At 40.5% G+C, this 17,901-nt stretch overlaps 1 protein-coding gene across 1 annotated transcript in view; it reads left to right on the forward strand.

The window, feature by feature from the left end:
- fam20c (family with sequence similarity 20 member C) overlaps window positions 1-17,901 on the forward strand; it is a 113,071-nt gene that overhangs the window by 70,661 nt on the left and 24,509 nt on the right. The window contains exons 4-5 of the mRNA XM_002931944.5: window positions 6,546-6,638; window positions 10,234-10,349. Coding sequence (XP_002931990.1) covers window positions 6,546-6,638; window positions 10,234-10,349 — 209 coding nt within the window. The remainder of the gene's footprint in view (window positions 1-6,545; window positions 6,639-10,233; window positions 10,350-17,901) is intronic.

A 17,901-nucleotide genomic window follows, 5' to 3' on the forward strand; every position in this document is an offset into this window, starting at 1 on the left:
CCCGGCACTAGCTACTTCTATCTGTATAATTGTACTGGCCCACCTTAATAGGCAGTATGGAATTCTCCAAAGGTTATTGCACAGGAAAGCTATGGTAAATAAGCTTTCTGCTGCCTTTGAGGTTGATCTGGCAGAGTACAATCTGTAGATAACATTTCTCTTTGAGGCAGGTTAGTGCTGATTTGGCACATTGGAGTTTATTGATTGGATTTCAGTTGACATGTAGATGTAACAGATGCCCTTGACATAGTCATACCCATATTCCCTCTGAAATAAATTCTGTTCCACATGCACTATGGGTACTAGATGCACCAAAAAAGCCCTTCTACTAGTGAAGTGCAAGCAATATGAAACCAGCCAACTTGAGTGGGTTAAGTACTAAAGAACATAATGACTGCAACACCTTCTTAGCCTTGGCTGTACATCCCCCTAAACTTTGAAACCTCCCTTGATACTACAGGTGAGTTATGGTGATATTGCTATGTATACACCATGTAATATAATTCCAAGAGTATTCCACAACTGATGTCCTATCCAACTTATAGGAATAATATCCCCCTTTAGTTATGTGGAGTAACATAAAGGTCATTAGAGAACTGATTTCCATGACACCACTTGGACCCAGTTAAGCAGTGGAACAGTGCTCCCCATTAAAGTCTTGCTGTATTTCCATTAAACAGTTGTATTCAGTGTCGGACTGGCCCACAAGCATACCAGGAAAACTCCCAGTGGGCCCAGGGGTCAGTGGACCCTCCTACTCCAAACCATTTGGCCTACTTCATGGTCATTCACTATTTCTGAATGAGAAAGAAGGAAAGAAGAGGAAGAAGAAGGATCAATGCCAACATGTAATTAAAAATAATAGGAGTATAAAGAGGTTGAGTGAGGAAAGGAGGAAAAATATTTTGGAGAGTGGGCCCATGGTCTAAGGTTTTCTGGTGGGAAGGTTTTCTGGTGGGAACATTGGGGTTCCAGTCCAACACTGGTTGTATTGGGGGTCCAATCATAGAAGTACATGACACTTTAAGTAGGGACATGCTGGCAATTTAATATATGACATGCTGTTTAAGTATTGATCACATACAGAATTTTTCAATATATTATTTCAGGTTCTTTACGAGCAGCACTTGTTTTAGGGTTAGGCTGAAATGTCCTTTAGGAGGAACATAGATAAAAGAAGAAAGAACATCCTTACTGCTTTGCCAGGGGTCCCTTTTTATTCCCGTTTTCAAACTTCTATTCTGTGAGGCTTAAAACAAAACGTTGTTTCACAGCTCATGGATGCCTCATATTTATTTAAGGTGAAGATGCAAAGTGTGAAGAGTATTTATCTTGATAATGTTTGCAGCTGTAAAATGCCTCATTGCATGAACACAAAGCAGAGATCCAAACCTCTTAGGGAAATGAGAATAGCTGAATCATTGCTGCATTAATGGCACTACATTATCTCATGGTTTTGTCTGATTTGAGGAGAAAACAGAGGGGAAATGGAGAAATTATGCCAAGATAATATACATCTTGTTTTTATTATGAAGAAGTGGAAATGTCACCAACCATTTACTCAACAGGCACAGTAAATAAATGGTAAAAAGGATAACGTTGCGATGGAAAACAAGTCATATACATATAGGCTTATTTATTTAGCAAGGCAAACAAAAAGCTGATCTTTTCCCAATTTGGTCACCTATTTGGGTTGGGCTAATCCTCTGGTTCATATCCATTTAGATATTAGCTGAGCAAGCTGACATTTTGGCCCCATACAAGGGTCCCACAAGTGGCTGACTCAAGAGTGACCAAGTCTGCAATCAACATTGACCCCCATATCAATATGAGAATGACCTTATCCTCTGTAGTAATCAGACAGTAGGGGTGATTATAAACACTGGGCAAATTTGAACCTGGGCAGTAACTCATGTCAACCAATCAGTAAATTGCCTTCAGTGTTGAACCTGCAGCTGGCTGGAAAAATGTAACCACTGATTGGTTGCTATGAGTTACAGCCCTGGTGCAAATCTCCCCAGTGTTTATAAATAAGCCCCAGTACCTTGACAGTAACTAAGCTAGCATATATGCATATCGAAGGCTATATAATACTTTTGTTTTGATGTTTTTTTAGTAGCTTTAAGCCATGGTTCTCCGCATTACAAAAAAAAAGAACTACATATAAAAAGCCCAATGAATTCCAGATAATAAGACCCTATATTTGTATAACACGCAATCCCAGCTGTAAAATAGCCTTATCAATAGTCATAAATAATAATAAAGTAATAAATACTTTGAAATTACAGTACAGGCGCATCTGGCACATAAAGCCTCTCCCTTTTGCTTTATGCTGTGTGCCATGTTTGCCAGATGCTGAAATTGTGCTACCTTCAACTCAGAATTCTATTCAGAGACATATATTCAGATTTTATCTAACAGCATTGCTGTATCCTTTTGATTGGAGTAAAACTGGGAGCTTCTAAACATTTTCATATACATCTACCATGATCCCCATGAAACTAAAGGTGGTCAGACATGCACCGATATTATCGTATGATACAAATAAGTATGCTTCATATAATTATGAGTGTGTATGGTGGGAGATAGGACGCCCAATATTGGCAAAAGCCTTGGATATCAGTCATCTCGTCGGGCAGGATTCAAAATTTTTGAAGGTTCTTGAACATCAGCAAATGTTTGTTCATTTTTACCTGTATATCTGACTATTTAGCTCTTAACATTAGTGGAGTGGAGGAAAACCAGAGGTTGCTGGAGAGATTGTAATTGTAATGTGTATGGGCCACCTTAAGGGTTGTATATAGAGTACTGTATCGGCGAGCTGAGGATCTGCACCTTTATTTGGTGACATATTACTGTATTTCAGATATAAGTATTTATATATATATATGAATTTATGTAACAAGGACAGATTAGGGGAGCAGAAATAAGGATAAGAAGAAATTGGACAACCTGTCTAAGTTGGGGGAGGACATCTGCATTCCACACAATAGGCAAAATATTGGAAAGTGCTGGCTCTGATGTCTCAGGATGATTTACACAAACAAGCTGAAGAGTACAGGACTCTTAGCAAGAGGAAGATGTGTCTGTAAGATGCTGAGCTAATGATGGAGATAGTGGGAGCACCCAGAGCTGCAGGCAGCTATTAGAAGAGAGGAATTTGTGAGAATGTACTGTTCCTGCAGTGATTTAATGGATGTCCCATATGCCAGTTATGCAGCAATAAGGAACAATTACAGCTTCTGCAGCTGGCTAAACTGTCAGGATTAAGCACAAGCTTTTAATTCTGCCCGTTATTCTGAAAAACTCATTGTTTGTTTGCCACTCTATACAATGCCATTCCCTCCGCAGGGTAAAAATGCCAACAGGCAAGTTGAGAAAAAAAGGCACCGGTTTTGCTAAAGGAGAACTAAACTCTGAAATGACATTAAGGATGAGCTCTTGTAACGTTATTGACTAAAGACCATCTGTTTTTAAATTTTAAACATTAGTAATGGCATTAGTGTGTCAGTTTTGTGTGTGGGAAGCCAGGAAGTAACATCTCATTAAGGCAGGTATTAATTCCAGGTCTCCCTTGAACAACTGCCTAGAATTCATCACATTTATAGAACTCCCATCATCTGGTCAAATCTACCTTGGTTATATTTTTAGTGCCCCACTGCCCACCCATATACATTTACATTTATGTGTAATTGCAATCAAAAGCAGTATTTGTACATTGCTTCCTATTCTCTGCATACCTGTTTCTAACACAGGGATCCCCAATCTTTCTTACTCGTGAGCCACAGTCAAACGTAAAAAGACTTGGAGAGCAACACAAGCACCATAAAAGTTCATGGAGGTGCTAAATAAGGGCTGTGATTGGCTATTAGGCAGCCTCTATGCGCACTGTCAGCTTACAGAAGGGTTTATTTGGCAGTAAATCTTGTTTTTATTCAACCAAAACTTGCCCCCAAGTCAGGAATTAAAAAATAACTACCTGGTTTGGGGGCACTGAGAGCAACATCCAAGGGGTTGGGGAGCAACATGTTGCCCCTGAGCCACTGGTTGGGGACCATTGTTCTAACACTTGTAGACATATGCATAACACACCTAGGAATAAGTCTGCAGGGCGTTGTGGGGATTTGAGGTTTTTGCTGGAGGAAAGCTGTCTTCTGATATAATATTTTAAGATTTAGAACCAACATAAAGAGGCAAACCAATACCACATTTGTTAATAATGTTATACTGGGCCATAACTAAGGGCAAGCACCTGCCTAGGGTGCCTTGCTTTAATTTGATAGGGCTTATTTAGGCCTACAAGCGTATTTGTGCTCCCTCACTTTCCCCCCCAGTGCTTGTGTCAAAACGCGCTTCTTGCACTTCCGTATATTAGCACATTTGCAGCTGCTCAATCCTTCCTGCCTTTTGTTCCAAATTCAGGGCTGCTGCCCATTGATGCAAAGGAACCATGGAGCTACCGCTACCTCCTGACTAGGCGTATAGCTGCAGAGTTTCCCTTTGTGGCCAGTGTCTATAGGTACCTAAAGAATCCGGCGCAGGCGTCACTCGCATGCTGAACACTGCTTACTATGCCAGATAGACTTTTAATTGCATAAAATTTACAATGCAGTTGCGTTCAGTTTGGTGAAATGGACACAATTGCATCAAAACCATCACCCTCTTGCAACCACAATGATGCTGGAATTCTGGGGAAGGAAAAACATTGCATTGTGGGAAAAAACCTTGGCGATTGTGCTTAAAATTGCACTTTACTCAATGCCCTTGCTGATGTAAATGAGCCCTAATATACCCTATTACAAGGAAGAACCATGAATTCCTAATTCCTCTGCTGTTCTGCCTCCAAAGCAAGCTAAGCAAGCTTCATACATTTGCACATGCTGTGCATATGTACATATATACGTTTATGCGCACTATCAATCTCAATAAAATGAAGCAACAATCTTAATATATTCCATTACTGAAAGAGAGGGGAGTTGCCTGTATGGTACGCGTAGGTTGTTATAAAAATGCTCCTCTAGATATTCTTGGCAATATTAATCCTCGAAGGACAAATTCATTTGAGATGACTTCATTACAAGCTGCATTGTTAGAGAGGTGAGCAGCATCAGTGCCGAGGCTCCTGTAACTCCCAGCAACCTTCCCAGGCATCCTTAGGAGCCAAGCAAGCAGCAGGCAGCAATGACAATGGATTTCCAGCTTTCTGACATTTATGGGGGACTGTCAGAGTCTATTCAAGGTAGATGCACTAATAGGAAAAAGGAACCTATGTGGCCCACAAAGGAATATCATGCAGTCTCATTTTGATTAATCAAAGAAGCACTAGTTAATGACTCTGTGCTTGTCATTGTATAAGTTCTTGTTCTGTTACTGTGATAATTGGGAACAAAAGAAGAGGATCTCACATATCCTGAAAGATTAGTCTGTGCTTTAGTTGGTATCACAGTTCTACCTGGGTAATCCTTTCCTTATTGCTCTTTGGATTAAAATGGGCAGTTCCAGGCAGAGACAACGACCCACCCTTTATTGTGTGAATTGTGGGAAAGCATACTGTATGTAGGCTGCAGGATATCTTATAGGAATTGATGTAAATGTTCAATCCGGTGTCTTGGGTTTTGCCTGGATACCACTGGTAACCATCTTTAACTAACACAACCTTTCATTTTTTCCCTTTTGTTAAATGGATTTATAAAGAGCTAAATGCAAATGTCTATAAAGATATAATTTACTCTTTACAGTTTAAATGTAAAAATAAACATTCTGTCTTCATATATAGGTCTCCAGATGTTTTAGAATCCCTCTAGAAGAAGCCAGGAGGGGGTGGGACTTAATAGACTAGGGGGCATGGCATGATATCAATGAGGCAAGGTCAGCGGAACTAGGCAGTTTTAGGAAACAAGGGCCCACTAAGGGTATGGACCAAGGGGGAGGCTGAACTGGGAAACAGGCAGGACAAATGCTTGGAAAACAGGAGCACTTTATGAAAGCATGGGCAGAGTTAACAAGGCAAGGCAGAAGGTGGGCACTAGCAGGCAAGACAAGAATTTAAGTCCTGATACAGGAAAGGCAATTAGGATGTTCAAACTAGTAAGACAGATTGGTTAACGCACTAGGCAAGACACAGGAAGGGCTAAATAAGAGCTCTAGTTCAAGTCCAGACAATGGCTCAGGGCTGACAGTGATCAAACAGGGCCAATACAAGCCAAAGTATTAACAGAGATCCAGTCAGGACACAAGGGTGTTATCGCTCCTCTCAAAGCCAAAGTTATTTTTAAGGATAAAAAAGTCAGTGTGAATTATTCAATTCTTTACCAAGTTTTATTTGAAATCCCACATATTCCAGTAAAGCAAAATATTACCATCTTGCATAAAACAGTCTAATTGCCTTGGAATGCACAATGCGTATGTAAGAGGCATTAACATGTATGAAGGCTGGGTATTACTATGCATACTAGGCAAACACAATTTGGTCTAGTCTCTTGTGACACAGTTTATGCCAGGCCACGCACGCTGTTGACACTCTCTTTTAATATTTGTCTTTCTAGGCAAACAAGAGAACAAGAGACGCCACCTGACTTTTTCTACTTTTCGGACTATGAGCGGCACAATTCTGAGATTGCTGCTTTTCACCTTGACAGGTAAATGTATTTCCAAAATCTGGTTGTTGATTAAAAAGGCAATTAGCTTTGTCTGAGTGATCTCCACTTGCTTGGCAAGTAGTATTCAACTGCTCTGGGAGAGCCAAAGTAGCACTAGTAACCTGCACACCCTGAGTATGTAGAGGCAGGACTTTTGGCTGTGGTTTTGTATTATTATGTACATGCCACTCTCCATTGTACAGCACTATATACATGGAAACACCCACTTTATTCCTATTGGCTGGCTTGCTGAGCAACAACAAGGTGCAGGGTTAATGTTACTCTTGCGTGTAAGGCTTCTACAACTATGGAAAGTGAGGGAGAGTTAATATAGCAGATAGTGATGAGTGAATGTTTTTGCCAGACATGGATTCACAGTGAAATTCCGCATTTCACCATTGGCAAATTGTTTTATGAGACTAGCACACAATTTTGTCAAAAAAGTTGCGCAGTACCCACATTTCACAAATTGTTCATCGTTTTGAGAATTTTTCTGCAAAGCAAAACGGGACAGATTACTAACAGCAGATCAAACACCTAAAGAATTCTTAGCGAGTTTGTAGTGCATTTTGTTCACTGACTAGTTAAATAAGTTCTCCTTTTACAGAGCAGGTTAATTGGCCGCAGGCTCTGTTTAGGAGGGAGGCCTTGTGACTAGCCATGTGAATGCATAAATGTCATTTGTAAATACTTCAGGAGCACTGTAATACACTACTAGAATCTCTACATGCAGATTTGTGTAAGAGTTGGTAATTTTTAAAGACGGTTAGCGCTTATATATTAGGGCTTATTTACTCCCCCAGGGAAGCCCCTTAGTTCTCACTTACAGAACATTTTAGCCCCCTCCGGTGGTTGCTGGTCTCTGCACTGAGCGCCGGACCAGGAGAAAAGGGCCCCCAATGCAGATAGCACCTCCTGATGTTCCCTTGGACCGATTCGGCAGCTTATCGGCCCGTGTAGGGGCAGAACCGAGGGGCCTGGCCGACCGATATCTGGCCTGAAATTGGCCAGATATCGATCGGCCAGGTTAGAAAATCCAGTCGGATCGGGGACCGCATCGACTCGTTGATGCGGTCCCCGAACCGACTGCCCCATTGCCGCGTGCAGAATTCGATCGTTTGGCCCCAGGGCCAAATGATCGAATACGCCTACATGCCTCCCCGATATTGCCACCCGTAGGTGGGGATATCGGGTGAAGATCTGCCCGTGTATGGCCAGCTTTAGGGGCAATTAAGAGGGAGATGGTGCGATGCCTGCTTGCTTTCCCCCCCCTGCCCTATAAAAATCCATGTGACATGCTGCAGGTCCCTGGGCTCCAATTGTAGCCTTTTTTGCACTTTGCACTCTGTGTCCTGCATTGTAAATGGGGCCTATTGTCTGGGCAAAATGAGCACACACCAATGTATTTGACCTCACTGTCAATCAAAATCTGACTCCAACTCCTGCATGAAGAAAGACAATTTTTAAAGAGAAGCAGAATTTTTAATTGATATTTAGAAATGTCCTTACTTCCACATGATGAAGCTCATATTAATGTTTATTTTCATGATATGTCCCTCCTAAGCTCCAGGTAGATTCTATTTCCTATGTTATAGCACCATATAATGAATACTATTTGCTTGTAAAGAGAAGCACCCTGGTGCCCCCACTCCCAACCGTGGGCACAGAGGTCAATGGGGCAGTTAAGGCTTTGCGTTGCTTTTCTCTGCTTGCATAAAAAGATGTATTTGCTGTAATGCGCAGCAGCTCTACTCCATGCATTAAAGGCACAGGGGAAATTTAGTATTAGACTCTAGATCTCATTTATGAGACTTCGAACATTTTTCCCGTGGCATGTTTCACATGGGAATTCAAGCACAAGAGCCTGCAAAGTGCTGTTTAAACTCGAGCTAATGAAATAGGATATTGCTTTTATCCCAATGTGCTGCTATATTGATTTTAAAAAATGTCTAGAATAAACATAACTGTAATGTACATGACATGGAGCAATGAAAGGCTGAGCAATAGCAGCGATTTGCAAACAGTGCAGCTTGCCCTGCCGTATTTAATAGAGCTTCAGTGAACCAAACAATAAGCAGATGGAGTGTCCGCTATCTCGCCGGCACGCCGCTTCCTATGAACGGGGGCCCCCGATGATAATCTTCTCTGTGTGTCAGACGCCGTCAGGAGATGGAGATACAGGGATAATTGTCATAGTTCATCAGCCGAGCTGCTAATTAGGGCACCATATGTATGTGAACACATTTAATCCAATATAATGGTTGCTGTTATTAGTGCAGGTGTTTATATTAGCAATTAAGGGTCATATTTGGGGGGTGTACAGAACTGCCTAATATACTTATAGAATTATCTAGCATTAAAATGTGATTAAGTGGATCAGCTGCTAGCTACAAACTAGTCTATCTGTCCCACTGTGTATAATCCAATTGCATCCAAACAAACCTGTTTATGTATGCTGCTCCTCCTATACAGTAATTGGTTCAGTATGCCATGTTAGAGTACTCACAGGAGAGGGATCAAACGCAGCTTGTTGGATGCAGCACAAATGACGATATCAGCAGGCAAATTATTCTCAGATGAGTCCGATGCGTTCCTATAAAGTAAAGTTGAGGATTCAGTAAAGTGTATATATTGATATTTTGTTCTATGAATAATGATATCCATGGCTACCAAGCAGCAGTATCTCCAGATTTTATTTTGATGTGGAAAAAACAAAAAATCTGGAAAAAGAACCCCAAAACGTTTATTGACGTGGGTCTCATTTACAAAGTGCAGGGTGCAACATGCAAAACTGGGTGCTAACCACCATGTTTTTATACTTTTGCACCTTGTTCAGTTCTTTGCAAACAGTTGTTTTGTTGTATTTATATGCAGCATTGGACTAAGCCAGCGGGACACTGGGAAAAAAAACAGTGGGCCCTGGCCACTCCACCAACTTAAACCCGCTTCCCTCTGATCTCCCCTCCAGGGTTGCAGTGTTACATACTCTTTGGAGGTATTGAAGGCAACATCACAACTGGGATGGAGGGGCCCTGGGGTGAAAGTACTGGTCCCCGTCCCCCCCAGTCTGAGATTCCTCAGGGTGATGAATGGTTTAACTGGGACAGAAAGTGGCAGATCTTGTCTAAAGGCAGCCATACATGAGCTGATAAAAGCTGCTCACTCAGTCCCTCAAGACCAACTTGGCAACTTATTGGCTAGTGTATGGGGTCCACCATCTATCTGGCTGAAAATCAGCTAGATATCAATCAGACAGGTTTAATACAGCTGGGTGAGGAGCGTATGGTCATGTTGATGTGGTTCTCCATAGGCCCCATTCGTTGATGGACAACTACCAATGATTGGATCAACTGATTTGGCCAAGCTCATAGGTGACCAAATTGGTCCAGATCCTCTTATTTGGTGACCTTGCCAAACAAGTGGATCTGGCTATGTATGGCTGTCGTTGGAAGATGGAGACCTTATGTGGCAGAATACTTCTGGGCTTGAGGGGTGGTACAGTATAGACTGTCCTCTTTAACTGACCTGGTTTCATTTAGAAACAATGCAATTGCTGTGAGGCAAAATTTTCATTTTCATTTTCCACTTTTTGCAGGATTCTCGACTTCCGTCGCGTGCCACCAGTTTCTGGCAGATTGGTGAACATGACTAAAGAAATAAGGGATATTACAAGGGACAAGACATTATTGAGAACGTTCTTCATCTCACCAGGTAAATTAAAAACTTACATTGATTAAATAGCAGGGCTGTGCATTTTCTCTGCCCTTTCTCATATACATTTGTGTCATTTCCATTGGCAAATAGGGTAAATGTAACTGTTTGCTTCTTTTCTAGTAACCTACAGCAATTTACTGGTCTACTGAGGACATCTGATTGTTTGTCCTGTGCTACTAGATCTGTTTTATTTGATTATTACACATTTTTCCCTGATATTAAGAAATACTATGGTATTTAGGATATGAATGAGCTGGAGAGAGTGCAGAGACTGTAACTAAACTGGTAAAGGGGATGGAAGGGTTAAACTATGAGGTGAGACTGTCAGGGTTGGGGTTGTTTTCTCTGCAAAAGAGGCGCTTGCGAGGGGACATGATTACTCTGTACAAGTACATTAGATGGAATTATAGGCAGATGGGGGGGTTCCTTTTTCCCATAAAAACAATCAACGCACCAGAGGTCACCCCTTTAGATAAGAGGAACGGAGCTTCCATTTGAAGCAGTGTAGGTGGTTTTTCACGGTGAGGGCAGTGAGGTTATGGAATGCCCTTCCTAGTGATGTGGTAATGGCAGACTCTGTTAATCCCTATAAGAGGGGCCTGGATGAGTTCTTGAACAAGCATAGTATCCAAGGCTATTTTGATACTACTGTTAGTACTGATGTTGGTGTGTATATATATATATATACACCTTGAGAAAGGTCCTAATGAGGACCGAAACGTCGGTTTTAAACAATATGTTTTCAATAAATTTTTGACAAAGTATTGAAGGGAGTGCCGGCCACGGATGATTATTACTTTTTGCATACTCATATTTTGGCTGTGCACCCCGCAGGATATTGAGCCTTGGAGTGCTGACACTATTTGGATTGATATGTATATATATATACTTAGGTCAGTATAGGTTTATGTGTGTGCTGGGTTTACTTGGTAGACTTAAACTTGTCGACTGTTTTTTTTTTTTCAACCCAATGTAGCTGTATAAAATGTGTTATGATAATTGTCACTGCTTCAATATTTGTATGATCTACTTAAAACTATTGTTGAGAGTGGTAGGGGTGTAAAAGGCTCCCTAACCAACAACAGTATCATTGCATCAAAGGTCAATCAGTTGCCACCAGTTGTCTTGCAAAAGAACATCAGCCATTTCTAAAAAAAATGCTCTTTTGTTTGCATTTTTACACATAGTCAAAGTAGTGTGTGCAGTGTTTGGTACCTGAGACCTATCAGGACTGATGCTGCTAGACAACTGACCACCTATACATGCACACCCCAACCCTAAAGGTGGCCATACCCTATAAGATCTCCCCCTCATATGCCCACCTAATATGCCCTAAGACCAAACGTTCACATTACAATGAAGGGGATACAAGCCATCGGAGTGAGGACTGGATCAAGGAGCCAATACAGTCCTCATTCTGATGGGAAAATCAAACCTGCCTGATCACCATCTGCTCCATTTTTGGTCTAACATCGGTCGGGAAAGCCTGTCGGAGGGCCCCATACACGTGTCTAATGAACCCCAATCAGCAGCTTAAATCTGCCCCTGCATGGCCACCTTAACCCACTGTTATCTTATTAGACCCTGTCCGAATGGGCGTGCTCTGATATCTTGTATAGTTGGACAGCTCTGCTCTGTTTGATGTCACTGGGGCCGGCACAGGTATATAAGAGATATAGAATCCTGGGCTGAGTTGGGGAAGTTTGAACCATAGGGGCTTTTCCTGGCACCCTGGTGGGCAATAACTGGAATATGTGTATGTGTTTACTAGTGCCACAACTTTTTTAGTTAACTAAAATTTCAAGAAATAAATTGTATGTTAATTCATTATAAAGCCAGAGTTGATGTAGAATCTCTTTTAAGGCAGTCCTGTCATTTTTTTAGCTTCAGCTTTTTAAATGTGAATGGTGACTGACAGCTCTGCACCCATGTTTTCCACTCTGAGCTAACAACTTACTCTGCAGTGGACAGGTGGAATCCAGCAGTGGTTTAAGCCAATTATATTTCTAAAAAGCTTTAGGGAAGATATATCCCTGCCCCCAGACACGCATGTCCCTAAGATTACAGGAGCAGCTTTTCTCTTGAAATTAATTTCTGAGTGGGTTCCATTGCCTTGTGGCTAATACTCTTGATATATGAATACTGACTGACAGCTCTTTGCCCAAAAGGGTCTCCGGGACAAGCATGCTTTCAAACAACCTGCTTTGTACTGTACAATGGGCATCCTATGGTGGTAAGCCAATTATATTGCAGTAAGCTTTAGGGGATGCGCCTCCCTGCTAGAGCAGCCTTTCTTTATTATTAGGCCAACCATTATCCTCTTCAAATTTAACTCGTAGTGGGTGCTTTTTTTTCAGTCGTTGGAGCCTAGATTGGCAATTTGTGTATACATGAAGATAAAATATACTGCGGAAAGAAAGATCCGATTTCTAAACACTATGGCGCCGGTGCTATAAATAACACAATGTCAGGGCTTAATACACTTAATCCTTATAATATTGGTTACTGAGAATATTCCAGCCATTTATCACTGCTTCTCAACTGGGAGAGGTAATTACTCTGGCAAGATATGTGTCTGCCTTTCTCCTCCATTCCTCTATTGTCTTTCTCAAGCACTGCTCACACAAGGCAGCCTAATGTTATTGCTCCACTTGAACAGCAAAATAAGATATTTCTTTGCATAATTCACTGAATACCTTGCTGCTTGAATGTACACCCTCTCGCATAATCCAAGCATGGGGTTGCATAGCAATCTTTAATTACACCAGCATTAGTATGCACCATCTACTTCTAATGTTTAGGGACTATTTATGTGTTGGTACCACTGAAATAAAAAAAAAATACGATTATTTTTGTGTTGACTACCAATATTCACTGTGTGATGGAAGCAAATCCTCATAATATTATACATTTTCTAATTTATATGATGGGCATACATTTCATTTAATCTCTAGTAAATCTAGTATTCAATGGACATAGATTATTCTGCAGAAAGAGTCCTATGATTTCTTTGCAGGTTGCAGCATTATTGTCCTTGTATAATGTAATTAATAGACTACAAGGGAACACTGCCCCCAGTGGCTAAATTATCAAGAACCTACAATGCTTTACCAGGCAATAAATTGGAACTATTCCACTGGTGTCTCTTTTATACATTTAGGGCACATACAAACATGGGAACCGTATTTGCAGTAATAGCAGGATACTATGGTGACCCTAGTGTAGACTCATGACCTTCCTCCTACTCTTCATCATAAAACATCCCATAATGTTTCCATTAGAACCTACAATGCTTTACCAGGCAATAAATTTAAACTATTCCACTGGTGTCTCTTTTATACATTTAGGACACATACAAACATGGGTACCGTATTAGCAGTAGTAGCAGGATACTATGGTGACCCCAGTGTAGACTCATGACCTTCCTCCTACTATTCCTACTCTTCTGACCTAAAACTTCCCATACTGTTTCCATTAGAACCTACAATGCTTTACCAGGCAATACATTGAAACTATTCCACTGGTGTCTCTTTTATACATTTAGGACACATACAAACATGGGTACCGTATTTGCAGTAATAGCAGGATACTATGGTGACCCTAGTGTAGACTCATGACCTTCCTCCTACTATTTCTACTCTTCGGACATAAAACTTCCCATACTGTTTCCATTTCCAAATCAAGACAAGGAACAATGGTAAATAATTCTAACTGGCATTAGTACCAAGTAAAAACAACCATGGGTGACATACCAAATAGGTCCTTTCTTCATTAATTGCTAGTTGCTTGTGTAGAGTATATATCACTGTTTCTTCTGCACCAGTCATAAATAACAACACACACAAAAAGAAACATATATATATATGCCTGAAGAGGTTATTAGCTTGAACCAAGCTCATAAATAATAAAGGAGTTCTTCTCAAAGGACTTCATCTTCAGGAGTGGGAAAGAGACACAAGGGCCACCTTAAGTAAAGCTTTATTACATTCCATAAACAGCCCAACTCCATTAACCAAGCTGCAGAAATAGTCAATCATGTTTGAAATTTCAAACAGTATATAAAAATATAGTAAGTGGTGGGCTGCTTCACCATCGTCATTGGAATACTTTTGAACTTTTGAGAAAAGCCTTTAGATCTAAGAGATGAAAGGAACTAGAAAGCACCCTGCTATATCTATATATTCCAGAATGTTCCAGCAATATTATATCTAGTGAGCGGGGCCCATCTATATCTTCTAATTCATCTCATGATTTGACACTCTCAAGGTTTCTTCCACTGCTTATAAGTCACAGTCTGCAACTCAAGTTGTGCACTTGGCTAAGGTACTTTAGTGGGCAGCTTTTCAGAAAAGAGGTGTGTATTCTGTTCTTTGGTTAAGGTGGCCATACATGTTCAGATTTTAGTCTTCTTTTGACAAATGTTTGGATATCGGTCATACATTTTCATGCAACAATCTGAAACTAACATTCAGACTGAAATTGTAAGATAAATCCCTTAAAACAAAAATCGGAGGATGTTCTGAACATGAAATAGTTGGCAGACACCAATCGTACAAAAGTGACTTCCACTGTAGGTCCCCCAAGGATATCGTCCGATACACAGTACATGCTCAGAGTTTTTCTTTAGCCGGCCGAAATTTTGTAACATGGCCGATCGAACGAATTGGTACGAAAATTATCAGGATGATAATTTGGATCATAATTTGGATCATAATTTGGAGCCCAAAAATCGTACAAAACTAGGCCTACTTGTTCCCAACTTGATCCCAACTCAGATACAATTAATCCTAGTGGAAGCTAAACAATCCGATTGGCTTTATTTAAAATATTTGAATAATCTTTTAGTAGACTTAAGGTATGGAGATCCAAATTACAGACCCCTTATCTGGAAAACCCCAGGTCCCGAGCCTTCTGGATAATGGGTCCTATACCTGTATGACAAGTTTAATAGTGCTTGTAAGAGAAATGTGACATTTTTTCTGTCCATAGTTAGAAACGTGTCATTTTCTATCATATTATAAATAAGAACCAATTGAGGACAACTAAAGCTGCTTTTAATCTCTACATTCTGCTGCTTAACTCCAAACATTTCCATAGTGAGTGGTTGATGAAGGAGTCTGGGAGTTGTAGTTAAGCAACCATTAGAAAACCTTAGGTTTCAGATGGCTGGTAGATCCTTAAATGTGTGTTGTTTTGCCATGTTTACTTACCACTTAGCTATATTAAAAAACACCCCCACTATATATTGGTTTGCATGAAAAAAGTATGCATGTCGCAAAGGTCAGCTTGTGGCATGATGTTTATTTTGTAATTGCGGTTCCGTGTTTCTCTTTGGGAGATCTCTGCTGCTCGGAACACAGGAGAACTAAAGCGAGTGGATGTTTTAGGCTGGCACAGTTTAAGAGCAGAACACTGAATGTTTTGTACTCTATGTTTTCAAGTAAAAATGCTGTTCTAATTTGGGTGATCATTAAAAGGGAAAACAAGTTAAACTAAGTAGCCCGGATTGGCCGCCTGCAAATGACTTGCATTTTTTCTTTACCTATTGCGAAATCTTAAAAATAAAACTCTTTTGGTTAATGTGTATCGCAGAGAGTTTCCACGTGTTAATGTTAAACTATACCAATTTGTGTAAATAGGATATTAGGCTTTAGGGCATGTTTGTTCCTATAATTATTTAGATTTCTACAGTTAGGGGAAGATTTATCAAATACATAGAGACTTACCCACGTATTGTGCAAACCATGAACAGTAGAGTCAATCTAGAACCTGTTCCCTAGGGGTTGGCAGAACTAGGGGTAGGCAGAACAGGTACCAACCAACCTAGGGCCCAACAGTAAGGGGGTGCAGCTACCTCTGTTGCCAACCCCTAGTCCGGGATCTCTAACCCCCACAGCTGATTTCCCAGCGCTCCTCCCCGAATGGCATATGCACTTTGTGCACTGCTCTCCCCTCTTTACAGCATCCCCATGTGTGTGTTCGTTTGTACACACGCGGCGGGAAGAGATGGGGAGAGGGGGAAGTGGTGGGGGCTAGGTGTAAAAAGCTTGGGTCATCTAAAAGCTTCCTGCAGTCAATGGGAGTTGTCCTATCAAAAGTTCATTTTTTTTTTAATCAATTCAGTTTTTTCAAATTTTTCCCAAATTTTTGAGAGTTTGTACATTGAAAATCATGAGTAGAATGCAAATTTGTTGCCATTTCACACTTTAATCCAATCAAATTCTTAATATTTGGGTTTTTTAATAAACAAGAATACATTCAAATGTGTTGTAGGGGTCTATTTATTATGCTGTGTAAACTAAAATTCGCAGAAAAAATGATGTAAAAAACTGCTTAAAATAAATGGCGAATCTTACCGTACCTTTTGGCAGAAGAAAAAAGTGGAAAAATGACGCTGTTTTTTAAGCAGTGAAGCCTGGCGATGTGTGATGGATTGTGTCGCCATTTTTTTTTTTACAGCATAATAAATAAGCCCCTTAGAGTTTATTAGAATTAGAAAAAAAAATCTAGATTTACAAATAGACCTCTAAATAATTTGTCTTTGATTAAACCAGGCACATTAATTTATATTAATTTAGGCCTATAAATAGCTATGTAATTATACTTAGATATTCATAGGCCTAAGTTAATGTACCTGGTTTAATTGGGATGAACTGATGAATTTGGCAGTGTATGCCCCTATAATTTATAATTATATCGGTTGTGTTTGGACAAGGACATCCGTGTTGGTCTATTAGGCCTTAATGACCAGGTGAAACTGCTGGATACGGGGAGGTATGTTCTTGCCTACTGAATGTATCTAAACCCAAACAGAGGGTTGAGTTGCTGAATGCTGAAAATTAATAACTGTCTTGAAAGGCAGCTGATTTTTTTAGTTCCTAAGGGACTTATTATAAATTCTCGAGTCCTTAACAAGTTCACAAGCCACTGGGTGCAGCATCATTTTATTTATATCGTTGTATTTGAAATGTAATTGGGCTTTTTTGGCACATGAACGACTTAAAGAAGACTTAATCAAAAGAGCTGATCAGGCGGGGGCATTTTATCCTAAAAGTCATTGTAAAAACCAGTCATTATACATTGTAGAGTATCTTTTCAGTCATTTAAAGGAGTGGGTAGGGTGGGAAGCCATCTCAGCTTGCCGGGTCCATTTATTCAATGGCAGGCCTATAATGTATTGATGCCCAGTACAACATAGTTTATAAGGGTGGATAATTATGTCTCAGTTTGTAATATGGGCCTGCTAGTCAATAACTCTAATTTGCCAAAGAGCTATTAACTAGCTCTTATGAATAATGTTCTCCTATCATCTTGAAGAGTAAAAATCTTGTGCTCTCAGTCTTCTGGTTGACCTGTCCTGGAATGTGCCAAATCTTCGGACACCCCTTCTGTGCATCCATTGTACAGCTCGTTTTTTGTAGTCCAATTTATTTGTTTGATTTTGGCATAGCAGAGAAAACATTGGCCAGCAGGATAGGTTCACTGTACAGGGTCAGACTGGGCCACTGGGCTACCAGGAAAAAAACCGGGGTGGGCCTAGGAGGCCCAG

This window comes from Xenopus tropicalis, chromosome 9 (genome assembly GCF_000004195.4).
Source record: "Xenopus tropicalis strain Nigerian chromosome 9, UCB_Xtro_10.0, whole genome shotgun sequence".
Taxonomy (NCBI): domain Eukaryota; kingdom Metazoa; phylum Chordata; class Amphibia; order Anura; family Pipidae; genus Xenopus; species Xenopus tropicalis.